The sequence below is a fragment of the Populus alba genome, chromosome 13, assembly GCF_005239225.2.
Source record: "Populus alba chromosome 13, ASM523922v2, whole genome shotgun sequence".
Classification (NCBI taxonomy): Eukaryota; Viridiplantae; Streptophyta; class Magnoliopsida; order Malpighiales; family Salicaceae; genus Populus; species Populus alba.
Window position 1 is genome coordinate 5,397,783 of NC_133296.1, and position 17,082 is coordinate 5,414,864.

General features: G+C 40.4%; 2 protein-coding genes across 2 annotated transcripts; both read left to right on the forward strand.

Moving 5' to 3' along the window:
* Positions 1–5,256: 5,256 nt before the first annotated feature.
* LOC118053631 (germin-like protein subfamily 1 member 16) lies at positions 5,257–6,239 on the forward strand. The gene is made up of 2 exons (XM_035064930.2): positions 5,257–5,400; positions 5,557–6,239. Exons 1-2 carry the CDS (start codon positions 5,280–5,282, stop codon positions 6,120–6,122), a joined length of 687 nt encoding a protein of 228 aa, XP_034920821.1. The 5' UTR covers positions 5,257–5,279; the 3' UTR covers positions 6,123–6,239.
* A 9,234-nt stretch (positions 6,240–15,473) lies between these two features.
* On the forward strand, positions 15,474–16,454 carry LOC118053630 (germin-like protein subfamily 1 member 16). The gene is made up of 2 exons (XM_035064929.2): positions 15,474–15,612; positions 15,772–16,454. The coding sequence occupies exons 1-2, from the start codon at positions 15,492–15,494 to the stop codon at positions 16,335–16,337; spliced, it is 687 nt and encodes a 228-aa protein (XP_034920820.1). The 5' UTR covers positions 15,474–15,491; the 3' UTR covers positions 16,338–16,454.
* Positions 16,455–17,082: the final 628 nt, after the last annotated feature.

Consider the following 17,082-nt stretch of genomic DNA (forward strand, 5'->3'; position numbering starts at 1 on the left):
CTAATAAAAAAAGAAAATTAGCGAAGAACGATAAGCAATGATCTTAAACAATAGAAACAATTATTTTGAAACTAAATCATGATTTGTATTATCAATTCTATTCATTATTATCATATGGTGGCGGTCACCTAAAATTGCTTTTTTTCCCCCCAGAAACAACCGCTCATCAAAACATGCTAAGCAAGATACCTAGACCTTTGACTCCCTTTAAAAATACCACTCTTCACTTTACAAAGCCATATTGTAAATTTGCCAGTGTGATTGAGAGACAAGAGTTGAGAATAATGGAATGTGTTGGGTTGTGCCTTAGCCAACCTTCCTATTTATATAGAGGTAGTAGAACACTGCAGTAACTGTAATGATTACAACATCCTATATTAGAATCCTATTCTATAATATGCCCCCTCAAGCTGAGGGGTGGAGGATCAACCCGAAACTTGAATCGAAAGCAGTAAAGGATGCAAGAGGAAGCGAGTTAGTGAAGACATCGACAAGTTGATCTCGAGAGGGAATAAAACGAATCTGAATTTCTTTCTTGGCAAACACGGTTCACAGAAAAGTGAATAATCCACTTTCAACATGCTTAGTACGAGCATGGAAGATAGGATTTTGCTGAAGAGATAGGTAGCACCCAAGATTATCACCAAATGGTAGGGGCACAGACTGAGGGAACCTGCAAAATCTATTAACAAGTATTGAAGCCAAAAATGACTTCAGGCGGTACCATCAGCCAACGAGGGCTTTATACTCAGCCTCAGTAGAGGAGCGAGCAATAGTGCGTTGCTTGCCGGATTTCCAAGAAATCAGGACGTCTGAACAAAAAAAGGTAACAAGATAGCCGCCCGTAGACTTGCGATGCATCAATACTTACCAGCCCAATCTGCATCTGTAAAGCCATGTAGAGCAAAGGAGGAGCCTCGAGTGATATGGAAACCATAAGATGCCATACCTTTAAGATATCGTAAAAATACGTTTGACAGCGGCCCAATTGAGAATCCTGTAGGAGCATGCATAAACTGACAGACTCTGTTAACAGCAAAGCACACACCATATATCTGGACGGGTGAAGGTAAGATATGTGAAGAGCACCACGATTTGAAAATCGTGTAAAGATCAGAGAATGAATGAATCCGGATACAGATAGAACAATGACTTTAACGCGCGCAAAGGCGGGCCACTCTAGACGAATTGTGCTGGAGTACGGTGAACTGGCCTATTATTGCAGGAATACGTGTCATAAGACCAGCTCGGGTGTAGGATGTCAAGAATATATTTCATGTTACGTAGCATTAAATAGCCATACTGGTAGACTGATACTTCAATACCCAAAAAGGTGAGTGAACAACACCCAAGTCACGAAGCCTTGAACTCAGAGCTGAGTAACTGTATAAGGTGATGGAGCATAGGCAGAGTTGCTACCCCGTGAGCCAGAATATCATCAACATACACCAGGAGATAAAAGATATTAGTACCATCAAATAAGATAAACAGGGAGGTGTCAACCTTGGAAAGCTCGGAACACAGCGATGGAGAGCAAAAAATCACTTAGACGAGTGTACCATGCTCTCAGGTGCCTGTTTCAAAACCATACAATGATTTGTGCAATCTGCACACATGGAGATGGAAGAGAAGAGTCAACGAAACCTGGAGGTTGTTTCATGTAGACGCTCTTTAGTAAGAACACCAATTGAGGAAGGCATTATGAATATCAAGCTGATGAATCTTCCAATTTCACGAAAACCGCAATAGAGAAAACAATCGGACAGTGGCCTGCTTAATAACTGGACTGAAGGTTTCAGAATAATCAATACCCTTCCTGCTGGGTAAAACCTCTAGCAACAAGGCGTGCTTTATAGCGCTCAATACTAACCATCAACACGATGTTTGATCCGATATACCCATCTACTGGCCGAACAACGTTCGTCGAAGGATGAAATGGAAACCAAAGAACCAAGTGCCATTTTCGCATAAAGCGGCGATCTCATGCACACCACATAGCATTAATGCAAACTGCATACGCGGTCAGCATCAAAGAATGCAAAAGGCTCAGAAGAGGGGAGATACCACAGTACCCGTGTGGAGGTAGAAAGTAGCGGCAGCGGAAGCAACCAGATTAGCTGTCTTCGGCTGCCGCGGTCTAAGAGTCATAGGATGTATGCTGTGCTGGTGGAGACGCAGGAAGACGGATGTAGCGAGGAGACCTGTGGCAGCTGATAAGAAGACAAATCAACCATAAGTTGCAGACCAGCGGGAGAGGATGATAAAGAAGCAGCCTCAAACACAGGACTATCAGTAGAGGAGGGGCTGGAGGTAGAGACTAAAGCTACAGGAGTGCTGGCCAGGGAGGACGAAGCAGAGGAGGGACTAGAAAGTGCCCCAAGACCATGAGGAGAGGAGACCAATTGACGATCTGAACCTGCATTATAAGGCTTAGATAAACAAGCATGGGATGATGGCCAAGGGATAGGTGGAGGCTATGGTCGGGTGGCTGTTTGGAGTGGCAAAGCGGAGTGTTGTGGGCTGTTTGGGTGGATAGTGAAAGCGGGTAGCGGTGGGTGGTTTAGCAAATTTGGGAGGGTGACAGTAGCCGGTGGGGTGTGGGTTGTGGTGGAGACCTTTGCAATCTAGTCGACGATGCCATAAATCGGCAGAAGTAGAAGTGCAGGGAGACCAATAGGCTTGAGGAGCTGACGTGACGGAAGACTTGGTCAGGGCATAGAGACCATCTTTACTCTGACCTGAGAGAAGGACTTCATGGGTGCTGAAATCCATCACCAACATGCAAATTATCATTACCAAGGTACGGTTCTGAAGCAGTCAAGGTGGCAAGATCAGGTGTGACGTGTTGATTGGCACCGGTATCTGGAAACCAATCAACAGAACCGGTTGAGGAGAGATTGCGCTGCACCAGGTTGGCAGTAGGTTGTTGGCCATAACCTCGCTGCTGGAATTGAGGGCAATGGGGAGTTGTATGGCCAAAATTCTGGCACAGTTGGCAGCGTGGATTCTGCCCCCTATTACGCTGCCAAGAGCCCTGCCCATTGTCACCAAAGAAGGAGTTTTGGAAGCTGCGGTGATCAGGTCTGGAGCCAGCAAATCGGTTGCCTTTGCTGTTGGACTGGTTGGGACCCCAGCCACCGTTGAAGCGGCCCCTACTACGGCCAGAATTGCCAAAAGTCTGGCGCTGTGCAACAAGAGCAGAAGATGGAATGCTGGGTGTGGGCAGCAGAGGAGCATGTATGGAAGCAGAAGATTTGTGAAGAAATTCATGTGTGAGGAGATGGCTGTGAAGATCTGCATATGATAAAGGTTCAGCCTTGGTAATAAGACTGGTAACTAAGTCTTTAAACTCTCCCCAAAGACCACAAAACACATATAAATTGAAATCTTCAAGTGAAATTGGCCGACCAGCAGCGACCAATCCATCAAATAAGGCCTTCGCTTTTTGCATAAATTGAGTTACTGATTCATCACCCTGTCGAAGATCCTGAAGAGAGCCATGAAGTTGCATAATACGAGAGTTGGAGGTGGAAGCGAGAGCTTGCTCAAGAGTGCCCCAAGCTGAACAAGAACTTTGACAGCCAGCAACAAGATGCAAAACTTACATAGATAGGGAGGAAAGAAGAGCACTTAGAATGAGTTGGTCATGTTGTTTCCAAGTTTGAAAAAACGGATTTACCTGAAGAGAGATACCATCATGGGCAAGAACATGTGTTGATGGACATGTGTTGGAGCCATCAACAAAACCAAAAACTCCTTGGCCTAGGAGATAAGGCAGCATTTGCATACGCCAATATAAATAATTGGTGTTTGTTAATTTGAGGGAGATGACTCGATGAGTGTGAGAAAGGGAGATAATGCTTGCGGCAGTAGAGGCAGGAAACATGGGCTGCAAGAGGAGGCGTTCACCAGCCATGGCAGAGGAGAATCCAGGCGGTGACGTAGTAGAGGAAAGCAGAGGAGGCACTGCAAGAGAAGAGGGCTGCACTGTCGAAGAAGAAGAAAGCTGGACTGCTGGTGCTGCAAAATTTGAAGATGTATGTGGTGGTTGTTCCATTGATGAAGGGAGGTTGGGAGGCTGTGAGAAAATTAGGTTTAATTTATTTTAGGGTTTTGTGGCTCTGATACCAAGTTGAGAATAATGGAATGTGTTGGGTTGTGCCTTAGCCAACCTTCCTATTTATATAGAGGCAGTAGAACACTGCAGTAACTGTAATGATTACAACAACAAGTGTTAAAGGAAAAAATATTGAGAATTGAGAGCTCACACATCTAGGCTTAAAACTTCTACCTTTGCAAAATATGAATCTCATACCGACGGATTCAGTCCGTCGATAAAACTGTGAAATCTTGTAGTGTTGGTGCAATTAAGTAAGTATCAAGAAATTAACAAGTTTTATATTTAAAACTGCAATCTTAAATTTTATAATTTTATGTATATTTAACAAATTCTTTGTACTAGGTTTCATGATTTGTGGTACAATGCCTACAAATATGAAAAGAAAAAAAAAACATCAACTCTGATTAAATCGGGGTTAGAGAAAGCATAGACCGAGTCTTGTGACGTAGGGTAATTGGGGGAAGGTTCTAGAATTTATGGCTTCGGATGACTTTAAAAGGCGTTCGCGATCCAGGTCATAGAACTAAAACAAAAAAACAAATGGTTCGATGAGTAAGTAAAGTGTTGGGGCGCTTTCATTTATCAACCATGCAAAACACCTCATAAGAATGACACTACTAGTTCAGTAGAGCCTGTCCAAATTCAAGTGAGACGATCCAATTTGTTAGATGATGGTTGAATTAACCATTAGATTTTCTTTGGAAATATATTGGTTACTGGTCTTTATAGATTATAACATAAGAAAGGGAACGAGAAAACCATATCAACAGGACAATCATAAGAAACTTCCATTGAATTAACTACCCAGGACCGGGAACATTTCGTCACCTAACAATCTTTAGTTCTCGACCAACTCTCACATTTTCACCGGAGTTCTTTGACGAAGCCTTGTGACAGGAGACATGCACACCCAGTCCTGTTAAGTTAATGCGGAAAAGTATCATGTTGGAAAGAGTATTATAAAGATAATATTGGCATATGACGGATAATGTCAAATGTTTTGAGGACTTGGTTTCATCACTGACATCATAGAACGAGCAGCTACTGAGTCTTCGTCGCCTTCATTTAGGACTAATTCAATGACTCCACTCTATAAATGGCCTTGCATTCTCGCTAGATAACTCACCCCTCTCCACATGAAAAATCCGTGTAGAATCTGATGGAAGGACTCAAGTTTCTACTAGTTTTTGTCGTCCTGGCTTTGGCTTCCTCATTTGCCTCTGCCTCTGATCCTAGTCCTCTTCAGGACTTCTGTGTTGCCATTAAAGAAACCGATGGTGGTATGTGCTTTTTAAGTGTTTCGTCAGGAGTTTTTGTCAGGAGTCACATGATCATATTACTCCGAAAATACCATGCATCCTGTATATATTTTAATATCTTCATTCTCTATTAATTGACTGACCGATGGGCATGCTTCAAATGCCTTTCTCATGCAGTGTTCGTGAACGGAAAATTCTGCAAGGACCCACAGCAAGTTACTGAAAAGGATTTCTTCTTTTCTGGACTCAACGTTCCTCGGGACACTTCCAGTCCAGTTGGTTCAAATGTCACTGCTGTCAATGTTGCTCAAATTCCAGGACTCAACACTCTTGGCATATCCTTGGCTCGCATAGATTTTGCACCATATGGTGGCCTGAACCCACCCCACACTCACCCTCGTGCCACTGAGATCCTAGTGGTCGTGGAGGGTACCCTCTATGTTGGTTTTGTTACATCTAACCTGGCTAACGGAGATAATCGCCTAATCACCAAGGTCTTAAATCCCGGAGATGTTTTTGTGTTCCCAGTCGGACTCATTCATTTCCAGCTCAATGTGGGAAAAACCAATGCCGTTGCATTAGCCAGTTTAAGCAGCCAGAACCCTGGTGTGATTACAATTGCAAACGCAGTGTTTGGAGCAGATCCACCCATTAATCCTAATGTTCTAACCAAGGCCTTCCAGGTGGACAAGAAGGTAGTCGACTATCTTCAGAAACAATTCTGGACGGACAACAACAATTAGAAGAACACATTTATTAAGAAGACATGAAGCTGTAGCTAGCCTCATGTTTGGCATGTTTTCTTCATCACTACGTACCTCTTTCATATTTATTTTCATGAATAAATAGGTTTCTGCTCCTATCTTTTATGCTCGGTTTGGTAATGATATAAAAAGCATAACAATATGAAACCAAGGAATTGCAGTACTATTTCTACATACTAACCAGACGTTGTACGTTTACATGTATTGCCGGAGCTTGTTGATGTCTTATAAGATACTATATTGTTGCTGTTGCCCGCGTGACGCCGAAGACAGCACAGCTTTTAAAAAAAATGTTAAAACAAATAGGTGCTTCTAATATATTTTCTAATGGAAAAAATTAAACTATATTGAAATTAACATAATGTAAATTAGCTGATTTAATGACTGCAAAGAATGACCCGAAAAAAACAACAGCAACAAAAATAAACATTTATGAAGTTGAGAATAACTGAATGGCTTAGGTTGGCCTTAGCCAACCTTTCCTATTTATATATGTAGGGCAGAATACGGCAGTAACCGTAGGGATTACAACATTGGATTAATCCTACATTAATTTCCTATGTATAGATATACATGATATACATTCTATAATATACCCCCTCAAGCTGAGGATGGAGGATTGACCCAAAGCTTGAACCTGAAAACAGTAAAGGACGCAGAGGAAAGTGGTTTGGTGAAGACATTAGCAAGTTGATCCCAAGAGGGGATAAACCGAATATGAATTTCCTTCTTTGCTACTCGGTCACGGACAAAATGATAATCTACCTCAACATGCTTAGTACGAGCATGAAAGATAGGATTTGCCGAGAGATAAGTAGCACCAAGATTATCACACCAAATAGTAGGAGCTGAGATGGAGGGAACCTGAAGATCTGTTAACAAATATTGAAGGCAGATGACCTCAGCAGTACCATCTGCTAAGGCTTTATACTCAGCCTCAGTGGAGGAGCGAGCAACTGTACGTTGGTTGCCGGATTTACATGAAATCGGTGTTTGACCAAAGAAAACAAGATAGGATGCAAAGCTCCCTCTCCATCTTGTCTTTTTTCTCTCCTCTTTCCTCACAATAACACCAGAATGCAAGAAAGAACTCCCTCTATTTACTGCATTTTTTTTACTATGCCTCTCTTGCGTTTTTCAACTCGAAGCTTGAAACGAAAAGTAGTAAATGAAGAAGTAGGAAGTGGTTTAGTGAAGACATCGGCAAGTTGATCCTGAGAGGAAATAAAACGAATTTGAATCTCCTTCTTTGCAACTCTATCTTGGACAAAATGATAATCGACCTCAACATGTTTTGTGCGAGCATGAAAAACAGGATTCGTAGACAAATAAGTGGCACCAAGATTGTCACACCAAATAATAGGAGCAGAAGCAGATGGAAGCTGGAGATCTATTAATAAGTATTGAAGCCAAATAACTTCAGCAGTGCCATCAGCTAAGGCTTTGTACTCAGCTTCAGTAGAAGAGCGAGCAACTGTGCGTTGCTTACCGGATTTCCATGAAATCAGCGTCTGACCAAAAAACACAAGATAACCACCCATAGATTTTATGTCCTCAACACTGCCTGCCCAATCTGCATCTGTAAAACCATGTAAGGCAAAAGAAGAACTACGAGTAATATGTAAGCCATGTGATGCCGTACCCCGAAGATAACGCAAGATGCGTTTCACGGCAGCCCAATGAGAATTTGTAGGAGCATGCATAAACTGACAGACTCTGTTAACAGCAAAGCAAATATTTGGGCGCGTAAAAGTGAGATACTGAAGAGCGCCCACAATTTGACGAAAGCGAGTAGCATCAGAAAACAATGGATCGGGCAGAATGGTAGCTTTGGATGTAGAGATAGGAGTATCAACAGGTTTGCAAGATAACATACCAGCCCGAGTGAGGATGTCAAGAATATATTTATGCTGGTGAAGCATAAGACCCATACTAGTAGACTGAACCTCAATACCCAAAAAATAATGAACAGAACCCAAGTTGCGAAGCTTAAATTATGAGCTCAGTAGCTGAATGAGGCGTTGGAGCAAAAGAGCGTTACTACCCGTAAGTAGAATATCATCAACGTAGACCAGAAGATAACAAATATCAGCACCAACAGAGAAGATAAACAATGAGGTATCCACCTTAGAGGCACGGAAACCAATAGATAATATGAAATCATTCAGACGAGTGTACCAAGTCCGCGGAGCCTATTTTAAACCATATAGAGATTTATGCAATCGGCACACATGAGAGGGGAGAGCAGAATCAACAAAACCTGGAGGTTGTTTCATATAGACCTCCTCATCAAGAACACCATTGAGGAAAGCATTATGGATGTCAAGCTGATGAATTTTCCAACCACACGAAACTGCAATGGAGAAGACTAATCTGACGGTCGCCTGTTTGATGACAGGACTAAAAGTTTCAGAGTAATCAATACCTTCTTGTTGAGTGAAACCTCTAGCAACCAGACACGCTTTATACCTCTCGATGCTTCCATCAGATCTGCGTTTAATCTTGTATACCCACCGACTACCAACAACATTCATGGAGGGGTGAAACGGCACTAAGGTCCAAGTTCTGTTTGCGCGTAAGGCCTGAATTTCCTCACGCATAGCATTATGCCATGCCTCATATCTGTTAGCATCATTAAAAACAAGTGACTCATGAGTAGGAGGAGAAACTACCCGATTGAAGGAAACAGCAGAGGCTGCGGCAATGACTGTGGACAGCGCTGTCTTGGGCTGCCTTGGACGAAGAATCATGGGATGTTGACGAGCAGCTGGGCATGGAGAAGTGTGACCTGTACCTAGAAGTTGCTGAAGAGGATATGAGGAGAGGTCTACACAGAGCTGCAAACCAGCTGGAGAAGAAGTGGAGGGACTGGTCAGCACTGCAGACAATGGTGAGAAAAAGGGGAAACAAAGACACCCAAAAGTACGTAGGAAGTTATAATCAGGAGTGAGTCGAAACAGACACTCAAACAGAGATGTATTTTGGAGACCAAGAGTAGGCATGCGATTAATAAGGTAGACCGATGATTCAAAAGCATAGTTCCAAAATCACAATAGGGCACTACACTGGCCTAAAAAAGTTAGGCCAGTTTCGATAATATGTCGATGACGACGTTCAATAGTGTCATTTTATTCATGAGTATGAGGACAAATTAACCGATGATGAATACCAATGGTCTGAAAAAATTTATTTAATTTACGATATTCACCGCCCCAATCAGTTTGAACATATTTAATTTTAAGAGAAAACTAACGCTCAACAAGTGTTTGAAAATGTTGAAAAATGAAAAAGACATCAGATTTCGCAACAAGCATATAATACCATATATGTTTGGTATGCGCATCGACAAAAATAACAAAATAGCGAAAGCCATCAGAAGAAAACATAGGGGCAGGACCCCAAACATCACTAAAAAGTAATTCAAGTGGGGCAGAAGTTTTGTGACCCGTAGGTCGTAATGACAAACGAGACGACTTTCCTAAAGGACAAGCTTGACATTGAGTAAGAGAACGTCTAGAAGTACATACGATTTTATTGTTGGAAACTAACAAATTGAAAATACGAGGGGTTGGATGACCCAAACGACGATGCCACAGGTCGACAGTCGCAAAGATGCAAAGAGACCAAAAAGCTTGAGGAACTGGCGTGGCAGAAGACTCGGACAGGACATAAGGACCATCATGACTCTGACCGGAAAGGAGAACTTCCTTGGTGATGAAATCCTTCACATAAAACATAGAAGCGTGAAATTCAAAATAAACATGATTATCACGACAAAATTTTTGAACAGATAACAACGGTTTGGTAATGTAAGGTACATTGAGAACATTAGATAATGTAAACAAGCGTTTTGGGGAATGTAATTTAGTATGTCCAATATGGGTTATGTCAAGGCCCTTACCGTCACTAACATGCAAATAATCATTACCAAGATAGGGTGCAAAATCGGTCAGAGATCCAAGATCAGGTGTGACGTGTTGAATTGCGCCGGTGTCAGGAAACCAAGTCGCAGCAGAAATATTCCCAACAGCAAGATGAGCAAAGGGCTACGAAGAGCTGCTATGAAATTGGGAACAATGGGGAGCTGTGTGCCCAAAACCAGAGCACAATTGGCAGCGTACATGCTGCTGTCCAGACCACTGCCCAGCACCGAAATTGCGCCTGGTCTGCTGCCAGTGGTTTGGCCGCCAATCTACAGCAGATTGGCTCCTGTTCTGGGGAGTAAAACGGTTGCTGTGGGGACGCCAATTACCTCTAGAGCGACCCCTGTTGCGGCTGAAGTTGGGGCTGTGATGAGACATAGCATGATGTGCAGAAAAATGTGGTGTTGGCAGCAAAGGTGGCTGCTGCGGCGGAGAAGAAAAGGACAGCAGAGAGGGAGCGGAAGCCATGGAATGGAAGGAGTTTTTGTGCAGAAATTCATGGGTAAGAAGGTGGCTATAGATCAGCATAGGATAATGGTTCTGCCTTGGTTATGGAGCATATACCCTAAGGATAGGTTCTAGTTCCTTTATGTGAGACATATAGCAAGTTTACTAGTTGGCTTCTAAAGAAGGTCTTGATGTCCTAGTGATCACTCTTGTAAAGACAATATGGGGGCTTAGCAGATAGTGGGATGTCACATGTACTAATCACTATTAGTCTGAACACTCAGCAAAGAATTAAGGTTTACACAAATTTAAACCTTGACGCAAGTTATAAGGTAAGCTGCTAGTCCCCACTTAACTTAAAGTTTAATGTGTGTGCCTTCAAAAAGATAATAATAATGAAGTGATGCATGCTAGGATGCCTCAAGATCTTACTCATATCCAATATACTATGTATGACAGAATGTAAAGATGCATGCTAAAGCTTTTAAACAAAGTATCATTCATAGGAAAACAACAACACATAGCATAATAAAAAAATAAAATAAAAAAACAATTACCAAGCCTAGTCCTAGGGTCCCAAGTGGAGTTACCATCCTGTTGTACCCTTGCGCGGAGTGCGGTGTCACGACGACCATCCCTAGGAGCGGGGAATTGATTTTGGGTTTTTTGTTTTTGTGAATAAGGGTGTCGCCACCTAGTATTATAGTCACTAGGAAACCTAACTACTCTTTCAGAGATTCTAAGGCAAGGGACTGTTTGTGTAAAGGAAAGGTATTAGCACCCCTAGTACGCCCTACGACCTAAGGTAAGATGCTTGGTGTTTGGTTTGCCTTGCTATGTTGTTGGTGTTCTCTAATCAGTTTTCCCAGGATAGGTTTGCAATGATGAATGGACTTGGGTTCAAAGTCTAAAAGCAATAACCCTTGGTCAATATAGATCATACCTTCAGATATGTCTACTGAGTGCCGAGAGGAACCGATAGCTAAGATAGAAATCTAAGGAGATTCAATGTGCTTAAAAGCTCATTTTCCCATGGTATTTCAAGTGTTTGCGACACGTAAATAGTAAGGAAGAGGGATAAAAATTTAGAAATCTAAGGAAATTCAGAGCGGTTTAAAAGCCTATTTTTGCCTTAGTGTTTCATACTTTCACGACTTGTAAACTGTGGAGTCAAAAATTAAAATGTTCTCAATTATAATCGAGGCTTCTTTCAAGGATGTGTGATGACTTATTATTTCTAGAAAAATATTTTGGATATTAACCACTTAGGGTTACTTTATCCAAATATTAATAGCGAATAATAACAAGTTATTCCCAATAATATTTTGGATATTCATCCCTTTGGGATTTCTTTATCCAAATATTAATAGTAAATAATAGATGAATTCCCCCAAAAATAAGATTTTTGTATTTTTTTTGAAATATTGGCCAACACCCTTTGGAGTTTTACAAACATGTTGTAAAATCCAGAATGCAGGAAAATAATTTTTTTTTTTTGTTTAAGAAATCCATGTTGAAATACAATTTTTTTTTAAATCTTGAATATTTATTTGTTTAGAAGAAGGAATGATTAAAATATGTTAGGGTATTGGCCGTATGCAACATACATGGAGAATATTTATATATTTTTTTGTTTTGAAAAGAGCAAGTATCACAGTTACTCGCAATTAAAGACAAAAAACCATGCAGATATATTCTCCAAATTTGTAAGGAGAAAAAAAACAACACATACACACATTATGTTGACATGATACAATTCAGAAATTGCAAAATAAACCCCCAAATATTTAGGAATTTATAGAGGAATACTTTTGGGAATGCAGGAACAGTGGCGGCGCATGGCTTCACGACCTGCCGCAGGTAGAACCTGTGGACAGGTGGATCTGGGTTAGCTTCTTCTCCTCTTCACTTCCTGTCGGTGGTGGCTTTCACAGTGACCTACAATAAGAAAAAGAAAATGCAAGCAATTGATTTTAATCCATTTCTGTCCAGATTGTTCTTGGATTTTTTTTCTTTTTAGATCTAGTAACTTATGTCTTCTTTCTTCTTCTCAGTTTGTTGTTCCTTTCCTTTTTAGGTGGCAGATCTGGCGCTGGTGATCTTCTCCTCTTCCCTCCCTCGTCGGCAGTGACAACTGCCATTACCGAGGGCTGTCTTGTGGGGAAAGATGGAGGAACAAAAAGGCAGAAGGGGGCGGGCTGGTCTGTTGGAAGTGGGAAGAAGTGGCGGCTTTTAGAGGTTTGGGTTTCAGTGGTTGGTCTCTGGGGGGAAGAGAATGGATTTGGTGAGGAGGGAGGCTTGTCTGGTGTAGAGAAGGGAACGCTGGAGGTGGGGACAATGATAGTTAGCCCAAAGGGTGGGCGGCTGGCGTGAGGGTAGATCTTGTCAGCTGGGAGGAGAAAATGGGGAACGGGCTGTGACATGACCAAAAGATTGATGTCTTCTCCCAAGTGCAGGAGTATCGAAGTAATAAATAACCCGACAAGACCAGGGTCGAACCAGAAGGAAGTTAATTATATAAATTATAAATAATAATGATGATGAGGTAAAGAGAACTTTGAGATGTAAGATTAATGTGAAGATTAAACAAGGATAAAATAAGTGTCAAGGTTAGAGGATCCACTTATAGTATTAGAAATAAGTATAGTATAAATTATTTTTATTAATCAATTGGAAATCACAAACAAAAAAGGTTCCAATCAAATGATTTATCCTTAATAGTTCATTATAAATTTTTAACATGATCATATTAATTATCTTATTTTAGTAACACCATACTTTTAAATATTGTCAGGAATTCGTGATGCTAACTTATGCTAACAACAAATCAAGTTTATTTCACAGCACAGGTGTAGGCTATACCATACGGTTGGCTATGAAAGTGCCAAGCATTTGTTGTACCAAGTGTTATACAATACAAATCTAGATCAACCATTTAACAAGCAAGGTATTAAGAATTAGTAAGATAAAAAGATAAGACATGTTAATAACAAACTTTCTTGGATATAAACATTGAAGTCCATGTTGAGTTTATATTATACATATTCTAACACCATTAGTGAAACCTTTTCACGTTGACATAATAAACTTAGCTAAACATAATGAAGAAGATAAACATAAATAAACAACATAAGAACATAAGGATAGTAAAGGAAATGAAAAGCATAAACAAGAGATTAATAAAAATATAACATGAAATAAAACTTAAACATTACAAAAATATAAAGAAAGAAATAAAGAGCATATCTTGATTTGAACAACTAAGATGCCTAAATGCATGGCAAATGCCATCTTTTATGAGCCAAAATTTATAACTACTGATTTGATGACTAATTGTTAAGTGGGTGGCCATATCTTGACTTTTTGACAATCCTTATCTTCTTGTCTGAACAAAACGTCATTGATAACTTCCGAATTTGAACCAACTTTACGCATGAAAGTTCTAGGAAATTGTCTCAGCTTTCTAGGGAAAAAAAATTGAGGTCATTTGGACTTCTAGAAATCGAGATGTGGGCTGAACACTGAACAATGTCTGGGTTGCAAGACAGATGCGGACTTCTCCGTTGTTGCTATAATTTAGACTTGAAAAAGGCCTTTTTAAAACTTGGACTCCACATGAAAGTTTTAGGCCTATGTCTTACCTTTCCATCCATATAAAGCAAACTTAAATCCGAGATCTATAGCTCTAGATATGACCCAATTACCGAACAGTGTTCTAGTTTGGACAAAACCAACATCTCTTTTCTAAGTTTGGCCCTTTCTTTGTCCTTTCAATTTCAATACTTAAACTCATCAATCAATCCTTTGATTGATGTGATAGGCCTGCATTTAAGATGAATATTTACCATAAATTAGTGGTATCTTATATTATTATATGTTATTATAAAACATGTTTTAGTTAAGGAGTTATTGATACTTTAAGTGCAAAATAATGATATAAAACCTTGATAAAAATATACTTTTAAGTACTAGTCAGGCTGCAGCCAAGAGAGGGAGGTTCTAGTGAGGGGAGGGGGCTTGAAGATGAGGAAAAAAAGAGGAAGCATAGTGGCTAGCTTTTGTGGGGGTCAAGAAGTAGGGGAGACAAAGCAACCAAGCTTTCACTAATTCCATGAACAAAATCTCAAAAGTCGGGGGCCCCACTGGGGGCTGGCTTAGAGAGGGAAAAAAATTAGAAAGATGAGGGCGGCGGCTTGGTTTCGGCCGGGATAAAAAATTAGGTTTAGGGTTTTATGGTTGCCCTCATTTTTTGTCTTAAAATTGTTCCCTCTTCTTTTGTATATGGTTGGAGGTTCATTTATATAGAAAATTTCTACACGTGTTATTTAAGGAGATATTGCAATAATTATTACAGATATTATCTTTTATAAACAGCACCAACAATTCCTATATCTATGGTCTTTTATATTGCAGTAATTATTTTCAATAATCAGCATCAATCAAATCCTATATCTATGATTTTTTATATTGTAGTACTTATATATAATTCAGTAATTATATCCTTGATATATTGTTTTCTTAATATGAGCCTTGGCATTCTACGTTATCGCCGGTCTTAATAGATTATAACATAAGAAAGGGAACGAGAAAACCATATCAACAGGACAATCATAAGAAACTTCCATTGAATTAACTACCCAGGACCGGGAACATTTTGTCACCTAACAATCTTTAGTTCTCGACCAACTCTCACATTTTCACCGGATTTTCTTTGACGAAGCCTTGTGACAAGAGACATGAACACCCAGTCCTGTTAACTTAATGGAAAGAGTATTATAAAGAGAATATTGGCATATGACGGAAAATGTCAAATGTTTTGAGGACTTGGTTTCATCACTGACATCACAGAACGAGCACCTACTGAGTCTTCGTCGTCGCCTTCATACAGGACTAATTCAATGACTCCAATCTATAATTGGCCTTGCATCCTCGCTAGATAACTCACCCCTCTCCACAAGAAACATCCGTATAGAATCTGATGGAAGGACTCAAGTTTCTAATAGTTTTTGTCGTCCTGGCTTTGGCTTCCTCATTTGCCTCTGCCTCTGATCCTAGTCCTCTTCAGGACTTCTGTGTTGCCATTAAAGAAACCGATGGTGGTATGTGCTTTTTAAGTGTTTCGTCAGGAGTTTTTGTCAGGAATCACATGATCATATTACACTGAAAATACCATGCATCCTGTATATATTTTAATATCTTCATTCTCTATTAATTGACTGACCTTTTATGGGCATGCTTCAAATGCCTTTCTCATGCAGTGTTCGTGAACGGAAAATTCTGCAAGGACCCACAGCAAGTTACTGAAAAGGATTTCTTCTTTTCTGGACTCAACGTTCCTCGGGACACTTCCAGTCCAGTTGGTTCAAATGTCACTGCTGTTAATGTTGCTCAAATTCCAGGACTCAACACTCTTGGCATATCCTTGGCTCGCATTGATTTTGCACCATATGGTGGCCTGAACCCACCCCACACTCACCCTCGTGCCACTGAGATCCTAGTGGTCGTGGAGGGTACCCTCTATGTTGGTTTTGTTACATCTAACCTGGCTAACGGAGATAATCGCCTAATCACCAAGGTCTTAAATCCCGGAGATGTTTTTGTGTTCCCAGTCGGACTCATTCATTTCCAGCTCAATGTGGGGAAAACCAATGCCGTTGCATTAGCCAGTTTAAGCAGCCAGAACCCTGGTGTGATTACAATTGCAAACGCAGTGTTTGGAGCAGATCCACCCATTAATCCTAATGTTCTAACCAAGGCCTTCCAGGTGGACAAGAAGGTAGTCGACTATCTTCAGAAACAATTCTGGACGGACAACAACAATTAGAAGAACACATTTATTAAGAAGACATGAAGTTGTAGCTAGCCTCATGTTTGGCATGTTTTCTTCATCACTACGTACCTCTTTCATATTTATTTTCATGAATAAATAGGTTTCAACAAATTTGAATAGGGTCTTTGAGACAATTTTTTTGCACTTTTGTTTTTCTTGTTTTGGGAACTTCATTCCACTTTTAATAAAGTATATTTTCATTCATAGAGCAATTCAGGTTCTTGATTGGTGATAGATTCTTAGCATCACTTCTAGGACAGTCTCCTTCAGTCAATTGTGACACTTGAGAATTTTTTTCGTATTCCATGATTAAAAATTTGGTAGTGGTGGCCATTTTGTTCTTCAAGTCCTGGAATTAAAAATGACTTGGGGCTATACTTGTTTTGATGCAAAAGATATTATGGAGTATATACCCTAAGGATAGTGATATGTGCAGTAGATCCCTTCACCACGCAGTCCACCTTCGCCATGCATGTCTGCACCATGTTCGTGAATCATGTGCTAACATGTCACAGTAGTTAGTGTTTAAGTGATGAAAATAATTAGTGGGGTTAGTGCCCTGCTTTTCGTTGTATGCAGAATGTGTGTGGGAATCATGCACCGATTAATTCTGCCATTATTTCCATTTCGTTGTATCAGTTATTTTTATTCATTCATTAGTTGGCTATAAAAAGTCAACTGAAGTGTAATGAAGAAAGGAATTAATTATGCAAAACTCTCTTCTCTATTTCTCATTCTA

What these genes read in the sequence shown, in the direction of transcription:
- LOC118053631 (XM_035064930.2), top strand. Translation starts at nt 5,280, where the DNA reads ATGGAAGGACTCAAGTTTCTACTAGTTTTTGTCGTCCTGGCTTTGGCT. An exon ending in CATTAAAGAAACCGATGGTG is followed by an intron (nt 5,401 to 5,556) that starts GTATGTGCTTTT and finishes TTTCTCATGCAG; the next exon opens with TGTTCGTGAACGGAAAATTC.
- LOC118053630 (XM_035064929.2), top strand. Translation starts at nt 15,492, where the DNA reads ATGGAAGGACTCAAGTTTCTAATAGTTTTTGTCGTCCTGGCTTTGGCT. An exon ending in CATTAAAGAAACCGATGGTG is followed by an intron (nt 15,613 to 15,771) that starts GTATGTGCTTTT and finishes TTTCTCATGCAG; the next exon opens with TGTTCGTGAACGGAAAATTC.